Here is a 15,764-nt window from a genome sequence, read left to right as displayed (position 1 = left end):
GGGGATGCGGGTTCGTGTCCCGGTCCGGGAGGATCCCACATGCCGCGGAGCGGCTGGGCCCGTGAGCCATGGCCGCTGAGCCTGCATGCCCGGAGCCTGTGCTCCGTGACGGGAGAGGCCGCAACAGTGAGAGGCCCGCGTACCACAAAAAATATATATATATATGGCCAGATGGGAGGTATCTCTCAACCACTCTCCTAAGGCCAGTGTAGGGGACAGAGAGGGGCTAAATTCTGCAGGGGATCCAGAAAGGGGCGCTGCTGAAGACAAGACTTCTTCAGCGTCCTCATTCTGCTGGTACTGGCCCGACAGGAAGCAGGGGCTCCAGGCACCCCTCTCCCGCCAAGCTCTTCCCTGTCTGCAGCTTCGCATGCCCTGTCCCATAGGATGGTCCTATGCGTGAGCTCCCCGATTCTGCTGCTCCCAGGCAAGTGCACAGGAGCTCCTGGGGTGCTCAGAGAAGCAGCCTTGGGTGGTCACAGAAGACAGAGTGGGACATGTAAGGGGAGGGCTGGGCATTGGATTAAAAGCACTGCAGCTTTGGGGTTTCCATGGTGACAGAAGCCCCTCCTTCTCATCATCCTTTCAAGCCCGCCTCCAGTGGTCTCTTCTCTCCCACTTCTCTTCCCATTGCCACTTCTATCAGAGTGAAGAGAAATTTGAAGGCCAAAGGAACAATTTATCTTTTTTGTTCCTGTGAAAAACCTTATTTTCAAACACTCAATGAAGAATCTGTAGCAGAGGCAGAGAGGCGAGAGGAACACACACACGTGCAAAATCCCTCCTGTTGGTTTGAGCATCACCTATGAAACAAACTGTGATGCACCAGGTGTCCTTTGAAAGAGAAAAGAGAAAGCAATTATCACCCCACCTGGAGAGACACACCTCTCAGGCAGGCAAGCAGCTCACTGCTGTGACTCTACTATATCTTTTCCCCAAAGTGGCTTTGCCTAGTCTCAGAAGTCCCCCACCATGAGCTTTTGTGTTTTCTATTTTTGTCATTGTTGTCGTTGTTGTCTGTGTTTTGACCCGCTCTGTTCTTAACGTCCTTGAGAAGATCAGAGAGCTAGGAAATGAGGTAAGTCACTGCCTCTGCTGCATGTATTTAGCTTACCCTTTTGGATCCATTCATTTCCTGCTAGCACCTTGGGAAAGGGAGGGGCAGAGGAAAAAGAGGAGTGGCTGGGAAATGTCATGACCCAGCTGCATAATATAAGGCAGAAAGATCTGCATGGACATGGAGTTTTGTTCTTAAGAGTCAGAGTGAGGGGCAGAAAACCAACCCCCTCCAGACTAAGGTGGGCAGATCCTTCCCTTGGGGATCTGTACCTAATGTGCTCCTTCTAGCCTAGCTGACCCAGTCTTGGATCAGTTAGGGGAGCTGGCCCACCTGCCGGGCCAAAAATGGGGTGGTACTGCTGAGTCCCCTCCCACGACCACCCCCTGAGGCTTTCTGAACAAAGCTTTGGTGACTATGATTGCTATGCCTCCTTATCTCCCTTCCTCCTTCCAGCCCCTGTTGCTCAAAGACCTGTACAAATGCCAAGCGGTGACTCCTGAGTCATCACCATGGGTGTTGCAGATGCATTGATTTGATTTAATATGCAAAAATGCAAATCTAAGCAAATTAGGTGGCTGGAGTAGTTAAATAAAAAGTCTCACTCTCCATATTGTAGCGTTGAGCTCAGCTGACCCTGTCACCCCCTCAGGCCATTTGGAAAGCCCTCTGTTGCTGTTGATGCCACCTTGAACCCCGAGTCCCAGGCCTCTTACCCTCTGCGTCTGGTTGTTGGTGACCAGTTCATAGATGGGGGCTGCTCTGGTCACCTCCAGCAGAACTGGCTCGGCAGGGGTGTCAGGGCTGGATGTCACATGACACAGGGGGCAGGACGAGGGGCACCGTCCCTTGCTCTGGCACTCCATGCGGACTCCAGCCGCCATGCGCTTGGTGCCAGACTCTGACAAGCTGGCAATGTATTCTGGGAATGTCAGCACCTTGGGGTCTCTTTCCCGCTCCTCTGACTCGTCGGATGGGGAGTTGCCTGCCAGACACAAAATAAAAAGGAACAGTGAGGGAGGTGAAAGAGCAGGGACCTGCATGGCCTCGTGGCCCCTGAGTGCTGGACTCAAGTCCTTGAGAGGTCAGAAAATGACTCTGAGGGGGTAAGAATGGGATGCTGTTATCCCACTCAACGTGGGGAACCCATCCTCCCAGAAACCCACACAGCTGGAAATGAGCCTTCCAAATGTGAGACCAGGTTTTCTTCCTTTCTGAGAATCATCAGCGCCACGGATCCTTTCAGACGGATGCTTCTGCTGTATCTGTGCAGGATTTATGGCTGTCATCAATAATATAAACAATAATAGCAGTGATTATTCCATGAATCATTTTCTTCATCCAAAAATGAAGATATTAATAATACCTACCTCTAGCATTGGGTTATAAATAAACAGCCAACTATTTTTAGAGCACAAAACACAATGGCTAGTGCATGTTGAAGCATCATCATCATAGTTTTAATCATAACTATCAGTAAGATTTATCAAGTCTGTACAGTGAAAGTGAGATCTGTTAAATATCTCCCTTAACCCCTATAACAACTCTCCACATGAGCTCTATCATTACACCCATTATATAGATGAGGAAAGTGAGGCCAAGAGCCTCAAGATCACACAGCTAGTATAGAGTGAGATCTGAAATTTGAATCCAGTCTTGTCTGATCCTAAAGCCGTTAAGTCATAGGGAAAACAGGACTTCTCTGCTTCATTATTAATCAATGTATTAAAGATACAGAGGGAAGTTTGACTTTTTCAAAAAGATTTGCACTACAAAGCCTGAAAGATGGGTCCACATTGCCCTTGATTGATGAGTAAAAGGTATTTGGGGAAGCTCTTGATTTATTTTTGGTGACAAACATTGGAAATGCCTACCAGAAGAGTTCTTCCCTATGGAAGAAATTGCTTGACATTTCTCTTCCAAGCCTTCACAATTTTTCATTTAATTTATTAAGTCTAAAGAAAGATGGAAGTAGAATCTGCTAACAAAAAGCTTTGGGTTCCTTAGGAGATCCCTGGTCCTTTGTACACAGGTGGATGCCCGAACATGAAACAATTTCAGGGAGACGGCTGGGCTTTTGGAAACAACAGGCAGACACAGAATGTTCCTTCTGGTTCTCAGGCTCATCAAGAGTGCCGAGCTTGAGGGACCAGATCTTTGGGGAAACCGGTTGGAAGGATTTGAAAAGTGGTTCCAGAAGGTAATTGTGAGATACGACTTCATAGCAGAGTTCCCTCTGATGGGGCTCAGGGAGCACTGTTATCCTCCCCTTGTTCGCGATGTAATGTAAGACCGTTTGGAAGTGTCCAGAGGCATTTCAGCACTGTTGTTTCCCACATGAGCATCATCACTGTGCAGGTGAGACATTTTTACCAGCAGCTCCACTGACACCAGATTCCTTCTGTGTGCAAAGGCAAAGGCTCACTTAGAAACTATAAATATGGAATATAACTTATTTCACACATGCCTTTCGTTTAATAACGGATCAAAGATTGAGCTCAAGCCCTTGCTAGGTTATAAGAGAACTGCATAACAGCACACACCAAAACCAAGAATGATGGCCTCCAATAGGAAGTCCAGAAGCCCACACCAGCTAGCCCCAGAGTCAACTCCAAGCCATGTGTACATCTTGATTGACATTCAGGCTCATGAAACTCAGTGATCCCCACTGGGAGGGTCTGTAAAGCGGCCACGACCTGGCGGGACTCTCCTCACCCAGCCCCTGGCCAGGCCTCCAATCTTCTTCGACAGGCTGTATGAACTGAGCTGCGATAAGTAGGGGTGGGGTGAGAGCTTTGCAACTGTGATGTGATTTCTAGAAAAACAGGCCCTCGTTCATTGAGAAAGGAAATGAAGAAAAAAAAAAAAAATCAGTAAAGAGACCATGCTTCTTTTCAAGATAAGATTTAAAACATTTCACTGTGCAAGCCTTGCCGGGGAACTGGAGGGTCTCTTGCTGGCCCTCCTGACCCTCACAAGCATTTCATTATCCATCCACATGTCATCTCAACCTCCTGGTTGAGAAAGTATTCAACCAAGAGGCTGCGAGAAACATTTCTATGAAATGACCACTAGATGGTGATATCAGTTCTAAAATGACTTCTGTGAGAGGAAAGAAAAGGCGTGATCAATCCGGTGTGGCCACTTTGGTACCACAGAAATTAAACTTATGGAAAAATAACTCCTGGCTACTTTAAAAAAAAAAAGAGTCATGGTACAATTTCCTTTCAATCAAATAATAAAAAGCTGAGTAAAACAAATCCATAAAACTTATCCTAAGGAGAAAAATATGGAGTGAGAGACATAATTGTGAGAGACACAAGGAAGGGAAAATAAAACTCTAAAGGGAAAATAAAAATCCCCCTCCAGAGGCTTCCCTGGTGGCGCAGTGGTTAAGAGTCCACCTGCTGATGCAGGGGACACAGGTTCATGCCCGGGTCCAGGAAGATCCCACATGCCGCGGAGCGGCTGCGCCCGTGAGCCATGGCCGCTGAGCCTGTGCATCAGGAGCCTGTGCTCCGCAACGGGAGAGGCCACAACAGTGAGAGGTCCGCGTACAGGGGGAAAAAAAAAATCCCCCTCCATATCCTTCACATGGAGTATAGTTTACTTAAAGAGGGAAATAATATACCACCAGATTTCTTTTCTCTCACTTTCACTCCCCAAACGCCCAGAAACTACCCCCACACCCTACATACATATCCGTATATAAGACATACAACCCCTGCCCATTCATCACTTAGGGTGCACCATCTGACAGACAAATTGGGCCACGAGAGGGCACTGCAACCCCAAACGCAGTCGAGCTGACAGCCTCCCTGCCCTCCAGCGCTGCATCATTAAGGTTTGTAATCGCTGTAAACATTTGAGGGGCTGCTCCCCTTGCTTCCATCTTCTGGCTTTCCCAATTAAAATCAAGATGCAACTAATCCCCTTCAGTATCCTTCAGCCCTGGATTGGTGTAAGATTAGGACGTAGAGAAGCACAGGAAGGGGTTTACAGTGGAAGACGGTGAGAGGCCACCAAACTCTTGTTTTCATCAGAATTGTATTTTCCTTCTCCTGATAATATTCAGGCCCATACACAGCAGGCCCTGCTGGAGGCCAAGACGAATTGCCCCTCTGGTCCCCTCATCATGCAGGATGGAGCTGTCTAGAGAGGAGCGAGATTTACACAGAAGTAATGAGCAGCTAACTCCCCAAAGCCATCTATTCAGGCTCCAGCGAAGAATAGATTTGTGTGTATGAGAGAGATTTTTCAAAAAGAAAATGCATTTTCCATGCGCCATTAAAGATACGATCGGGAAATACTCCTTATAATGATGGAGTCCAGTGGTGAAAGCCCAGATAAATCTCCCTTTGCCCAAAGAGAGCACCAATAACCAATGTGTCCGTGGGGAGTGAAAGAGCTCAAACCTAAAAGCTTCAGGAGAGTCTGAGCTTTGACATTTGCTTTTAACCCCCAGCTCAGTGTTGGAGTGGGTGGTGGCGAGGTCTGTGTGTGAAGAGTGGAGGGAAGAGTCTCTTGCCGTATTTCCTTATGGTTCAATGGCCACCTTCTCCTATGTCCACTCTGATGACAGTCCTTTCTTACTTCGTCTCTCTTCTGCCCTCTAGATCCTGGGTAGAAATGCTCTAGTAATTTGAGATACTATCTTGTTTCTTAATAAAATGATTATTCTATTTCAACAAATACACAGTTTCTGGACAAAAATAAGCTACAATTAAGGTCTTAAAAGAATATAACTGACAAAGGTAACTTCTGACCAAGAATACCCAAGTGTGCTCCCCCCCCACTCAGCCCCGTTTGCAAAATTCACCCTATTGCTTTCAGGGGAGGCTTTGGGGTCCTCATCACACTTAGCTTTCTTACAAGTAGAAGAACAGCCAACCTGGAATGTCGTTAACAACCCCAAAACTGCAAAGCATTCTGCAAATACAGTTTGCTATAAATAAATGCCATTTGCTTTAGGCTAAATCTGTATCCTACAGCACACAGTGGATGAATTTCCCCAATAGAATACTGTGGTATGAGATTATTGGCATCCTCAGTGTTCAAAATCTCTTTGTGGATGTGCCTGTGGCCTTAGGCATGTACATATTGACCCATCTAGACTCAGGAGCATAGGAGGATGATAAAAGTGACTGACCATCTTCATGCAGGGTATGCTCTGCTGCTGGAAACTGACAGGTCATGAAGGTGAATTAGTTGTTATGAAGTAAATTGGTACCATTCCTGTAGGATTCTGGGACTGCTTAAGAATCTCTCTCCTGAGTTGGTGCCCAAGGCAATGAGATGCTAATGACATCACAGCTAGAACTACAGAGGCAGTTCATTAGGCAGCCAAAAAAAATCAAATGCAAACTTGTCAGATCCCAGCTTTTGGAGACAGCTTAGGACCCACAGGAAAGAAAGCTTGACATGGGGTAAATGAAGCACAGCCATAGTGAACTGTACCCTGAAGCCCACAGACACCCTGATCTCCATGACCTACCCCCACTCCCACTCCCCCCACCCCAGTCTACTCCTGTTCACACCAGAAATCCTGAAGTTACCCGAATTCACATTTCCACCCATGCACCCAGGGTCAAATCAGCCTCTTAGGGTGTTTAGTTATGTCTGGAAACAGAGAGGGTCAGGTCGCTCTGGATGGCCTTAAATTGAACTCCTAGACCTGCCATGAGACACACTTTCTGAGACCTTGACCAAAATACAATATGATGGATTCATAATCAAGGACAAGTGGATAGGGCGTGACCCGGCCACTTCTCTCTACACCTCAATAGGAGACAACGGGGGCTCTGGGGGCAGGGATTGTGTCTTCTTCGTATTTGAAACTCCTTTCCCTGGTTTAGGTGTATATATCCATTTCCATATCTCTTTCTATCTATGTCTATCTATATATCCATGGATATATATATATATATATATATATATATTTTTTTTTTTTTTGGAGAGAAAAGGGGAGTGAATATAGTAAGTCATGACCATAGATTTAAATTTTAAGAACAAGTCAAACGTAAAGAATAAAGCCAACGCATCTGTAAATAGTCTCTAGCCCCTTACCAAAGCTTCAAGCAATCAAGTAGAAAGAAAAGAAAACGTTATCTGACGACAGACAAAGCTACATTTCTAGCTGGGATTGCTTCCCCAAGTATAACAGTACTTAATATGCTTGCTTGGAAATCCATCTGAACGTTCAATAGGCACCTCAAACTCAACGTGTCCCAAACTGCAGTCCTCATGTCTCCACACCCTCCCAGCAACCTGCTCCTCCTTCCATAGGTCCTTGCTCAGGAAAGGGCATCAATTTCCCTATTGCTCGAGCCAGAAATCCTGGCTTCTTTGTGGGTTCCTTCTTGCTCTCCCAATCAACCTTAAATCTATGTACTTTACCTGCCCCAAGCCATCCACTTCTCTGCAAGGTCTGAGTCAGACTGCCTGGGCTTGATTTCTGACCTTACCACTTGTTAGCTGTGTAATTTGGGGGCGGTTCCTTAACCTTTCTGTGCCTGGGCTTTCTCATACATAAAATGGAGATGATAATAATAACAACTGATTTAGTAAGGCTGTGGTAACGATGGACTGATAAAATCCATGCAGAGAGTTTAGCGGAGCTGGGACATAGTGAGTACTCTCTAAAATTAATGATTCTCACAATGCCTGTCTACTTACCTACACTGCTGCCAGCCACACCATCAAATGATGGGCTCCTTGAAGGACGAAATTATGTCTTGTTCACCACCATAATATCCCACAGTGCCTAACATGTAATGTAACTAATGCATTTGACAATTCATTAAACAAATATTTATGGAATGCCTACCAATGTTTGTCCAACTAATAAATCATTTATAATGATTTGTATACAAAGTGACTACTCCCTGTGTTCTGCAAATACTAACTAGACAGGCTGGGTTTAATTTCATTTCTCACCTTGCTGTCCTGGGTTCTTCTGAGATTTTCTAGTTTTCTTCAAAGAGAGACATCAACTCAGAGTGAGTTCCACTACTTTCATGTACAAATGGGAATTGGTCAGAGATACTCTGGTTGCAAAGATTTGAGATAATATTGCAAAAATACATTTTGCAAATTTTGAAAGTATACACACATATCTCAAAGGTTATTAATGTGCACTGGGTAATCACCTTGGGACTTAAGGATTTAAGCTTAAGAAAAGGGGTAGCCGACTGTGGCGCTGAAGAGCAGACAGTGGTTCTCCTGTGACTAGAAAATGTGAGAAAGTTGTGGTCACTAATGTCACAATGTGTCAAAAGGCCGTGACTGGTGTCCTGGGCCTGCGGGGGCCATGGGTACCAGTAGCTGAGGTGGAGGTACATTGCTGTGGGGTTCTAGGCAGCTCTGAGAGCTGAGCGATAGCACTGTACTGGGATTCAACATTGTGTGGACCACTTCACCAGCAAACAAGGCAGTGTGACAGCAAGGGAGAGAGGCACTCTAGACCCCAAGGACGGACACAGAGAACCATGCCTTTTGCACTTTTTCTACTCTGCCCAGTCTCAGCCTGCACACTGGAGCCCATCCACCTTTCCCACTACACATTCCTCACTACCCATTAGCTCAGAGGAAGCACATCTTTCTTTTGGGATTAAATACTAGACAACTATCCAACATGTTCGGAAACACTCCCAATTCCAGAGAGTTTATACTCTTGTCCTTTCTTACAAATAAATCCACAATTAAAAAACAAAAATCCTTTGTCAGGATGTATCCTTTGTCCTCGAAAATTAAAGTTACATTAAGAGGTACAAACTACTAAGTATAAAATAAATAAGATACAGGGATGTAATGTAAACCAAAAAAATATTAAAGTTAGTGTACACTTCAGCTCTAGTTCTTTGGTATTCCTTCAAGAAATTTCTGGAAACAGCAGATCAGATGGTCTTTGTTATAAGCATGAATAGCATTCTGGCTGTGGTGAAGTCCAGTGTAATAGTCAGTGGTCATCAAATACCCACTGGGCACCTCAGCAAAGCACCATTAATGGGACGTTCAAGAAAAGGTGTCTTCTGGAAAATTAAATGTTTTCTTTAACTGGTACTTAGCAGAAAATGCTTAGTTTTCCTCCAGTTCTTGTTGACATTTTTCTTCTCTAAAAATGTTGTTTTCCAATTTTCTGCCTCACTCATGAAGCATTGCCTACCAAACAGAATTAAACCTTTCCCCAAGGCACCTGCAGGTGATGATTTTGTTCATCAGTTATGACCATGCAGATGTGGAAGCTGTAGGAGACAGAAAGAAAATGGTATCTCGTCCCCAAACAGCTCTTAAAAAGTGGATCAATAACATAAGGTTACATTTTCTGAAGATTGCCCCCCTCTTAATAGGCATGTTGTCAAACAAATAATTGCCTGGTTGAGGCTCCTGGTTCAGTAGGTTCATGTGAAACTGAAGTTTTGGTGTAGCTGCAGTGCTTTGTCCTTGCCAAAAGCTGTTAGTCAGCTTTGATGTGGGAACATTTTTAATTTCGTAACAAATTGACAAATTGGCCAAAGCCTCTGTCAGCCTCTTTTTGGTCAGTAATAGTGATGTTCCTTTTGGGATGAGAGGTTGAGTCCAAGAAATAGCAGGAGAGCAGCCTCTACCAAGGAATCAATAAAAATGCAAAGATAGCCTTTGTCTAGCAGTGACCCCAAGTGCTAAAAAAAAAAGTGACGTCTTTTCAATCTTAAACTTAGTGTGAAAAGGAAAATATGAAGACAGCCCAGTGATGCAACCACCACTTTAAAGATGCCTGAATATGCATCTCTAAACAGCCCATGCGTCTCAAGAGGAACAAAAATAAAATCCAAGAATTCCTGGGAAGCCCTAAGCTTTTACTACAAAAATGAGCTCTTCTAATCAGCTAGACTGCTCGTCCCCAGTGGGCAAGAAGCTGCCTCTGTTTTGTTGGAGCATTGTGGCTCTCACCCAGGCCCTGCACTTGATAAGCATTCAACAAACACACAGGGATGGAAAGAAGCAAAAGGTTTTTAGCTCTTTCTACTCTCTGACTGCCTGCAATTCTTCAAGGCTGCAACCCAAAGCCTCATTAGGATTCATCATAAAGGCCAGGCCAGGAAGCCTGAGTGGCTCAGGGGGATTGTCCGGAAGCACGTGCACGGCGCACTTAGTGCAAACGTCTGTGGGCTGTGGGAGACCCAGTGAATACCATCGTTGTCCCAACACCACACCCTAAAAATGTCTTTCCCTTTTCCTTTCTTTCTCTCTCTCTTTCTCTCCCTCCCTCCCTCCCCTTTTCCTTCGTCCCTACCTTCCATCCTTATATATATATATATATATATATATATATATATATATATATATGCCACTCTGCTCCCATCATCCCTAGCAGAAGGTACTTAGTGCCTGTGGGTGTCCAGAGGGGTACCTACCACACTGTAACAGACTGAGTTTAGTTTTACGTCTTGTCCATCCCACTCACTTCCAGGGTGGGACTTGCTCATCCCGGCATCCCTAGAGCCCAGCACCTGGTACTCTGTAGGTACTCCCTATCTTCGATTGTAATAAATTTGTGTGTGCATTGTCTAACACCCACATTTATTTATTTATTTATTTATTTATCTATCTATCTCTTTATTGGAGTATAATTGCTTTACAGTGGTGTGTTAGTTTCTGCTTTATAACAAAGTGAGTCAGTTATATATACACATATGTTCCCATATCTCTTCCCTCTTGCATCTCCCTCCCACCCTCCCTATCCCACCCTTCTAGGCGGTCACAAAGCACCGAGCTGATCTCCCTGTGCTATGCGGCTGCTTCCCACTAGCTATCTACCTTACGTTTGGTAGTGTATATATGTCCATGCCTCTCTCTCGCTTTGTCACAGCTTACCCTTCCCCTCCCCATATCCTCAAGTCCATTCTCTAGTAGGTCTGCGTCTTTATTCTTGTCTTACCCCTAGGTTCTTCATGACATTTTTTTCCCCTTAAATTCCATATATATGTGTTAGTGTACAGTATTTGTCTTTCTCTTTCTGACTTACTTCACTCTGTATGACAGACTCTAGGTCCATCCACCTCGTTACAAATAGCTCAATTTTGTTTCTTTTTATGGCTAATATTCCATTGTATATATGTGCCACATCTTCTTTATGCATTCATCTGATGATGGACACTTAGGTTATTTCCATCTCCGGGCTATTGTAAATAGAGCTGCAATGAACATTTTGGTACATGACTCTTGTTGAATTATGGTTTTTTTCAGGGTATACGCCCAGTAGTGGGATTGCTGGGTCATATGGTAGTTCTATTTGTAGTTTTTTAAGGAACCTCCATACTGTTCTCCATAGTGGCTGTACCAATTCACATTCCCACCAGCAGTGCAAGAGTGTACCCTTTTCTCCACACCCTCTCCAGCATTTATTGTTTCTAGATTTTTTGATGATGGCCATTCTGACTGGTGTGAGAGGATATCTCATTGTAGTTTTGATTTGGATTTCTCTAATGATTAATGATGTTGAGCATTCTTTCATGTGTTTGTTGCCAATCTGTATATCTTTTTTGGAGAAGTGTCTATTTAGGTCTTCTGCCCATTTTTGGATTGGGTTGTTTGTTTTGTGTTATTGAGCTGCATGAGCTGCTTATAAATTGTGGAGATTAGTCCTCTGTCAGTTGCTTCATTTGCAAATATTTTCTCCCATTCTGAGGGTTGTCTTTTGGTCTTGTTTATGGTTTCCTTTGCTGTGCAAAAGCTCTGAAGTTTTATTAGGCCCCATTTGTTTATTTTTGTTTTTATTTCCATTTCTCTAGGAGGTGGGTCAAAAAGGATCTTGCTGTGATGTATGTCATAGAGTGTTCTGCCTATGTTTTCCTCTAAGAGTTTGATAGTTTCTGGCCTTACATTTAGGTCTTTAATCCATTTTGAGCTTATTTTTGTAACACCCACATTTATAATGTTTATATGATTCCAGTTTTTCATTTGCCTGTTACAGTCTCATGTCTTTATTCACCAAATGCCTCTCATGTGACTCTCGGTGGATGGCCAAGTTTTTTGTTCATATCAAATCTTTCCTGTTTCGTTTCCTAAGGCTGCCATAACAAATGACACCACATGAGTGGCTTAAAACAACAAAAATTTATTTCTCCAGTTCTGGGAGTTAAAAGTCGAAAGCCATGATGTTGGCAGGACCACAGGCCCTCTGAAGGCTCTAGGGGAGGATCCTTCCTGCCTCTTCTAGCTTCTGGTGGCTCCTGGCAATCCTTGGTGTTTCTTGGCTTATAGCTGCATCACTCCAATCTTGGCCTCAGGTGTTACCTGGCCCTCTTCTCTGGGTGTGTGTTTGTGTGTCCAAATCTCCCTCTGCCTTCTCTTATAAAGACACAAGGCCCACCCTAAATCCAGGATGACCTCATCTAAATTACATCAGCAAAGACCCTATTTCCAAATAAGGTCACAATGTGAGGTTCCAGATGGACACTGATTTTGGGGGGACACTATCCAACCCACTGGAGCGGCCATAGCCTCTAACACTGTGATACTGACAGTCAGCCCTGCCCTGCCCCACAGCCAGTGACGATGCATTGGCTGGCCATTTGGGGGCTGGCCATCCAGCCCCTTGACCTCCTCCCAGCACAATGGGAAGAGGAAAGAAGTTTCCAGCTCCATCAGCGTCCCCAGCCCAGCCGCAGCTGTGCGCAGCCAGATTGAAGATGGCCCCCAAGGCCTCAGAGGATCAAGAACCAGCCCTGAAGCCCTTTACTTTGGCTAAATCTCAATGGCATCAGGGTCCCCCATCTCATCCACAGGCCAGCTGATGATTCTCATGTACCTCCTCCTGGTAGGGAAGAGAACAGGCCAAAGGGACCTGGGCCACAGAGGTTGTCCCCTTAACTCATTGTTCTTGCCTCTCCAAACTCCATCATAAGGTAGATTTCTCTGTGAAATGGATGATCATTGCCAGACATTTTTTTTAAGTATAATTATCAATTTGAAGATTATTGATGATAACAACACATCTTATAGCTTACAATGCATGGTATCATTTTTTTTATCCATTTTCTTTATTTTTTGAAAAGTCAACTTGTGATTCCAAATGGTAAAGATAATTTTAAAAAAAAGTTAATATCTTCTTGGCTTGATACTAAATTTATTGTAGTTATTATTCCAATAACTATCCATTGCATTAAAGCTTTTTCCAAACCAGCATAAATAAAATAAACAAACAAATAAATAAATAAACCTGACATAGAGATTCAGAGTCACAGCCTTGCAGATGTGCAGAGCTGCAGTAGATTATCCCTGCTGATTTGTTACAGACAGAGCAGCATGGAGAGAGGGAGTGGGAGGGAGGACAAGGCTGGGAGAGAGGTGAAAATGAGGCACACCTCCGGGATTACTTATTTTCAAATCTCCATTAGCAGAAAGACCATGTGAGGAGTGGGCAAGCTCAGCGGGGCCACCAGGAAAGAACTTTCTGTGCCTCTGTCTGGAGATTAAAGGCTTTTCCCCCCAGTCTTGTTTTCTAGTCTGGAAGGCTGAGATGAGAAGCCAAGTGTGCACCCCCAGACCACTCAGGAGCTGGTGCCTTCCCTCTTTCCTGGTGCTCCCCAAGAAGGAGCCAGAAAAACACAGGGGAATAGCTGGGGGTCAAGTAGAGGGAGAAAACTGTAATAGAAACAGAGAGAGTATAGAGAACAGGGAGCTCCCTGCATCAGCTTTGGCCTCTGCTAATGTTGAGGGCTCCACTGGGGGCCTCTGTGAGCTTCTGGCCATATCCACAGAGTGAAACTGACGATTCCCTTTGTTCACCACGTGGCGTTATTTCTCAGCTGGGGGTGCCCATGAGCACCTTTAACTTTGCCAGGACCATCAGCCCAGCAACATTCTCTTTGTGACTCCACTGATTCCATCTCTTCTGCTACTGGCTCCAGCTCCTACCTCGTCACCTCTTTTCTTTCTCGTTTCAAACCTGGACAAGAGGAGCACAGTCTGGGGACACCCCGTGACGATTCTGAAATGGCTAAAACTGACATATGACCATTACTTGCCTTGCCTCCACATTACAAAAACTCGGCAGTACACTGTGTACAGAGTGTGTGTGTGTGTGTGTGTGTGTGTGTGCGTGTGTGTGTTTGGGATGCTTCAAACCTGGACAAGAGGAGCACAGTCTGGGGACACCCTGTGACGATTCTGAAATGGGTAAAACTGACATATGACTATTACTTGCCTTGTCTCCACATTACAAAAACTCGGCAGTACATTGTGTATAGAGAGAGAGAGAGAGAGAGAGAGAGAGAGAGAGAGAGAGAGAGAGAGAGTGTGTGTGTGTGTGTGTGTGTGTGTGTGTGTGTGTGTGTTCGGGATGCTAACCTGAGTTACCAGGGCAGGTGGGAGTCTTCGGGGCTCGTGTGGCTCCACAGCGAGAGATTTGATGCCTTGCTGGATGCTGCAAGGACTCACTTATAAATATCTTTAACTACCAAATGGTCTAGAAATTTTTAATAAAAATATTATTCAATAATAATACTACTCCAACCGGCAAGGGAATGTTGTAACGGTCTCCATTTTCCTCTCGATGTTCATCTAGCTTCTGTTTTGCAAATGAATTTGGGTGTTAAATCCTTTTGTTGCCCTGACCAATTTATTCTGCAAATTAACTATGTATGAGAGGACTTAAAGTCCATTACCACTTAGCTTTGCCTCACTGAAATTTATACTGCTTTCCTGCTCCTTGGAGCTCTGAGCTCAAATAGACTGTGCCTCCTGATGGTGATTTTGGATTCCACACAAGTCCCACACCTCTTGGTCCTCCTGAGTTTAAAATGCACTGAGTGGACCAGGCTCTTTTCATCTCCCAGTAACCTGTGCCCTCTCTTTATCAGACTCTCTGGTCTGTGCAGCTGCCTGTCCAAACTTAATGAAACTCTCATTATAAGATGGGGTTTCACCCAGAGCTTCAACCCACACTGGTTTGTGTGGGCCACTCAGTGGCTCAGCCTGGTTGCAACACCATTTGTAAATGGTGGAAAGAGCCGGATGCACGGGAGAGCAAAGGTTACAAGATGAAGAGGCTGGCGATGAATGGAGCATGGCCGCTAAGCCCATGAATATCTTAGATTGTATTACGAAAGTGTAGTGACCAAGGTGATGGAGAGAGACAGTGCTCACTCAGTGGCTCAGCCTGGTTGCAACACCATTTGTAAATGGTGGAAAGAGCCGGATGCACGGGAGAGCAAAGGTTACAAGATGAAGAGGCTGGCGATGAATGGAGCATGGCCGCTAAGCCCATGAATATCTTAGATTGTATTACGAAAGTGTAGTGACCAAGGTGATGGAGAGAGACAGTGCCTTGTCAAGCCACACGCCTTGAGTTGGTTTAGGATTGAGAGTCACAAGTGGGGAGAGACTCCAATGAAAGGCCAGGCAGTCAGGATTCCAGGGCACCTGGAGACAGTATCATATGAACACTGGCTGAAGGAATCGGGGCAGTTAGAATGGATACAGGGAGACTTGGAAGCAGACTTAGCAGTGCTCTCTGTAAATATCTGAAGGGTTGTCATGTGGAAGAGGGAGCTCATGAATTCTGTACATCTCAGAGGGCAGAATGAAGATCCAAGGGGGGATCTTATTAAGTGAGAGGGAGCTGAGTTGACTGAACCACAAATTTTCATTGAGTGCTACTATGTGTCAGGTACAGTACTCAGTGCTAATGTACACAGATAAATAAGAAAAAAGAAAGCTCATT

At 44.8% G+C, this 15,764-nt stretch overlaps 1 protein-coding gene across 1 annotated transcript in view; it reads right to left on the bottom strand.

The window, feature by feature from the left end:
- The window catches only part of ASTN1 (astrotactin 1), a 343,770-nt gene that overhangs the window by 39,252 nt on the left and 288,754 nt on the right, over positions 1-15,764 (bottom strand). The window contains exon 17 of the mRNA XM_007454743.1: positions 1,774-2,042. Coding sequence (XP_007454805.1) covers positions 1,774-2,042 — 269 coding nt within the window. The remainder of the gene's footprint in view (positions 1-1,773; positions 2,043-15,764) is intronic.

Source organism: Lipotes vexillifer, unplaced genomic scaffold, assembly GCF_000442215.2.
Source record: "Lipotes vexillifer unplaced genomic scaffold, Lipotes_vexillifer_v1.1 scaffold220, whole genome shotgun sequence".
NCBI lineage: Eukaryota > Metazoa > Chordata > Mammalia > Artiodactyla > Lipotidae > Lipotes > Lipotes vexillifer.
This window is presented reverse-complemented; position numbering and strand designations above follow the sequence as displayed.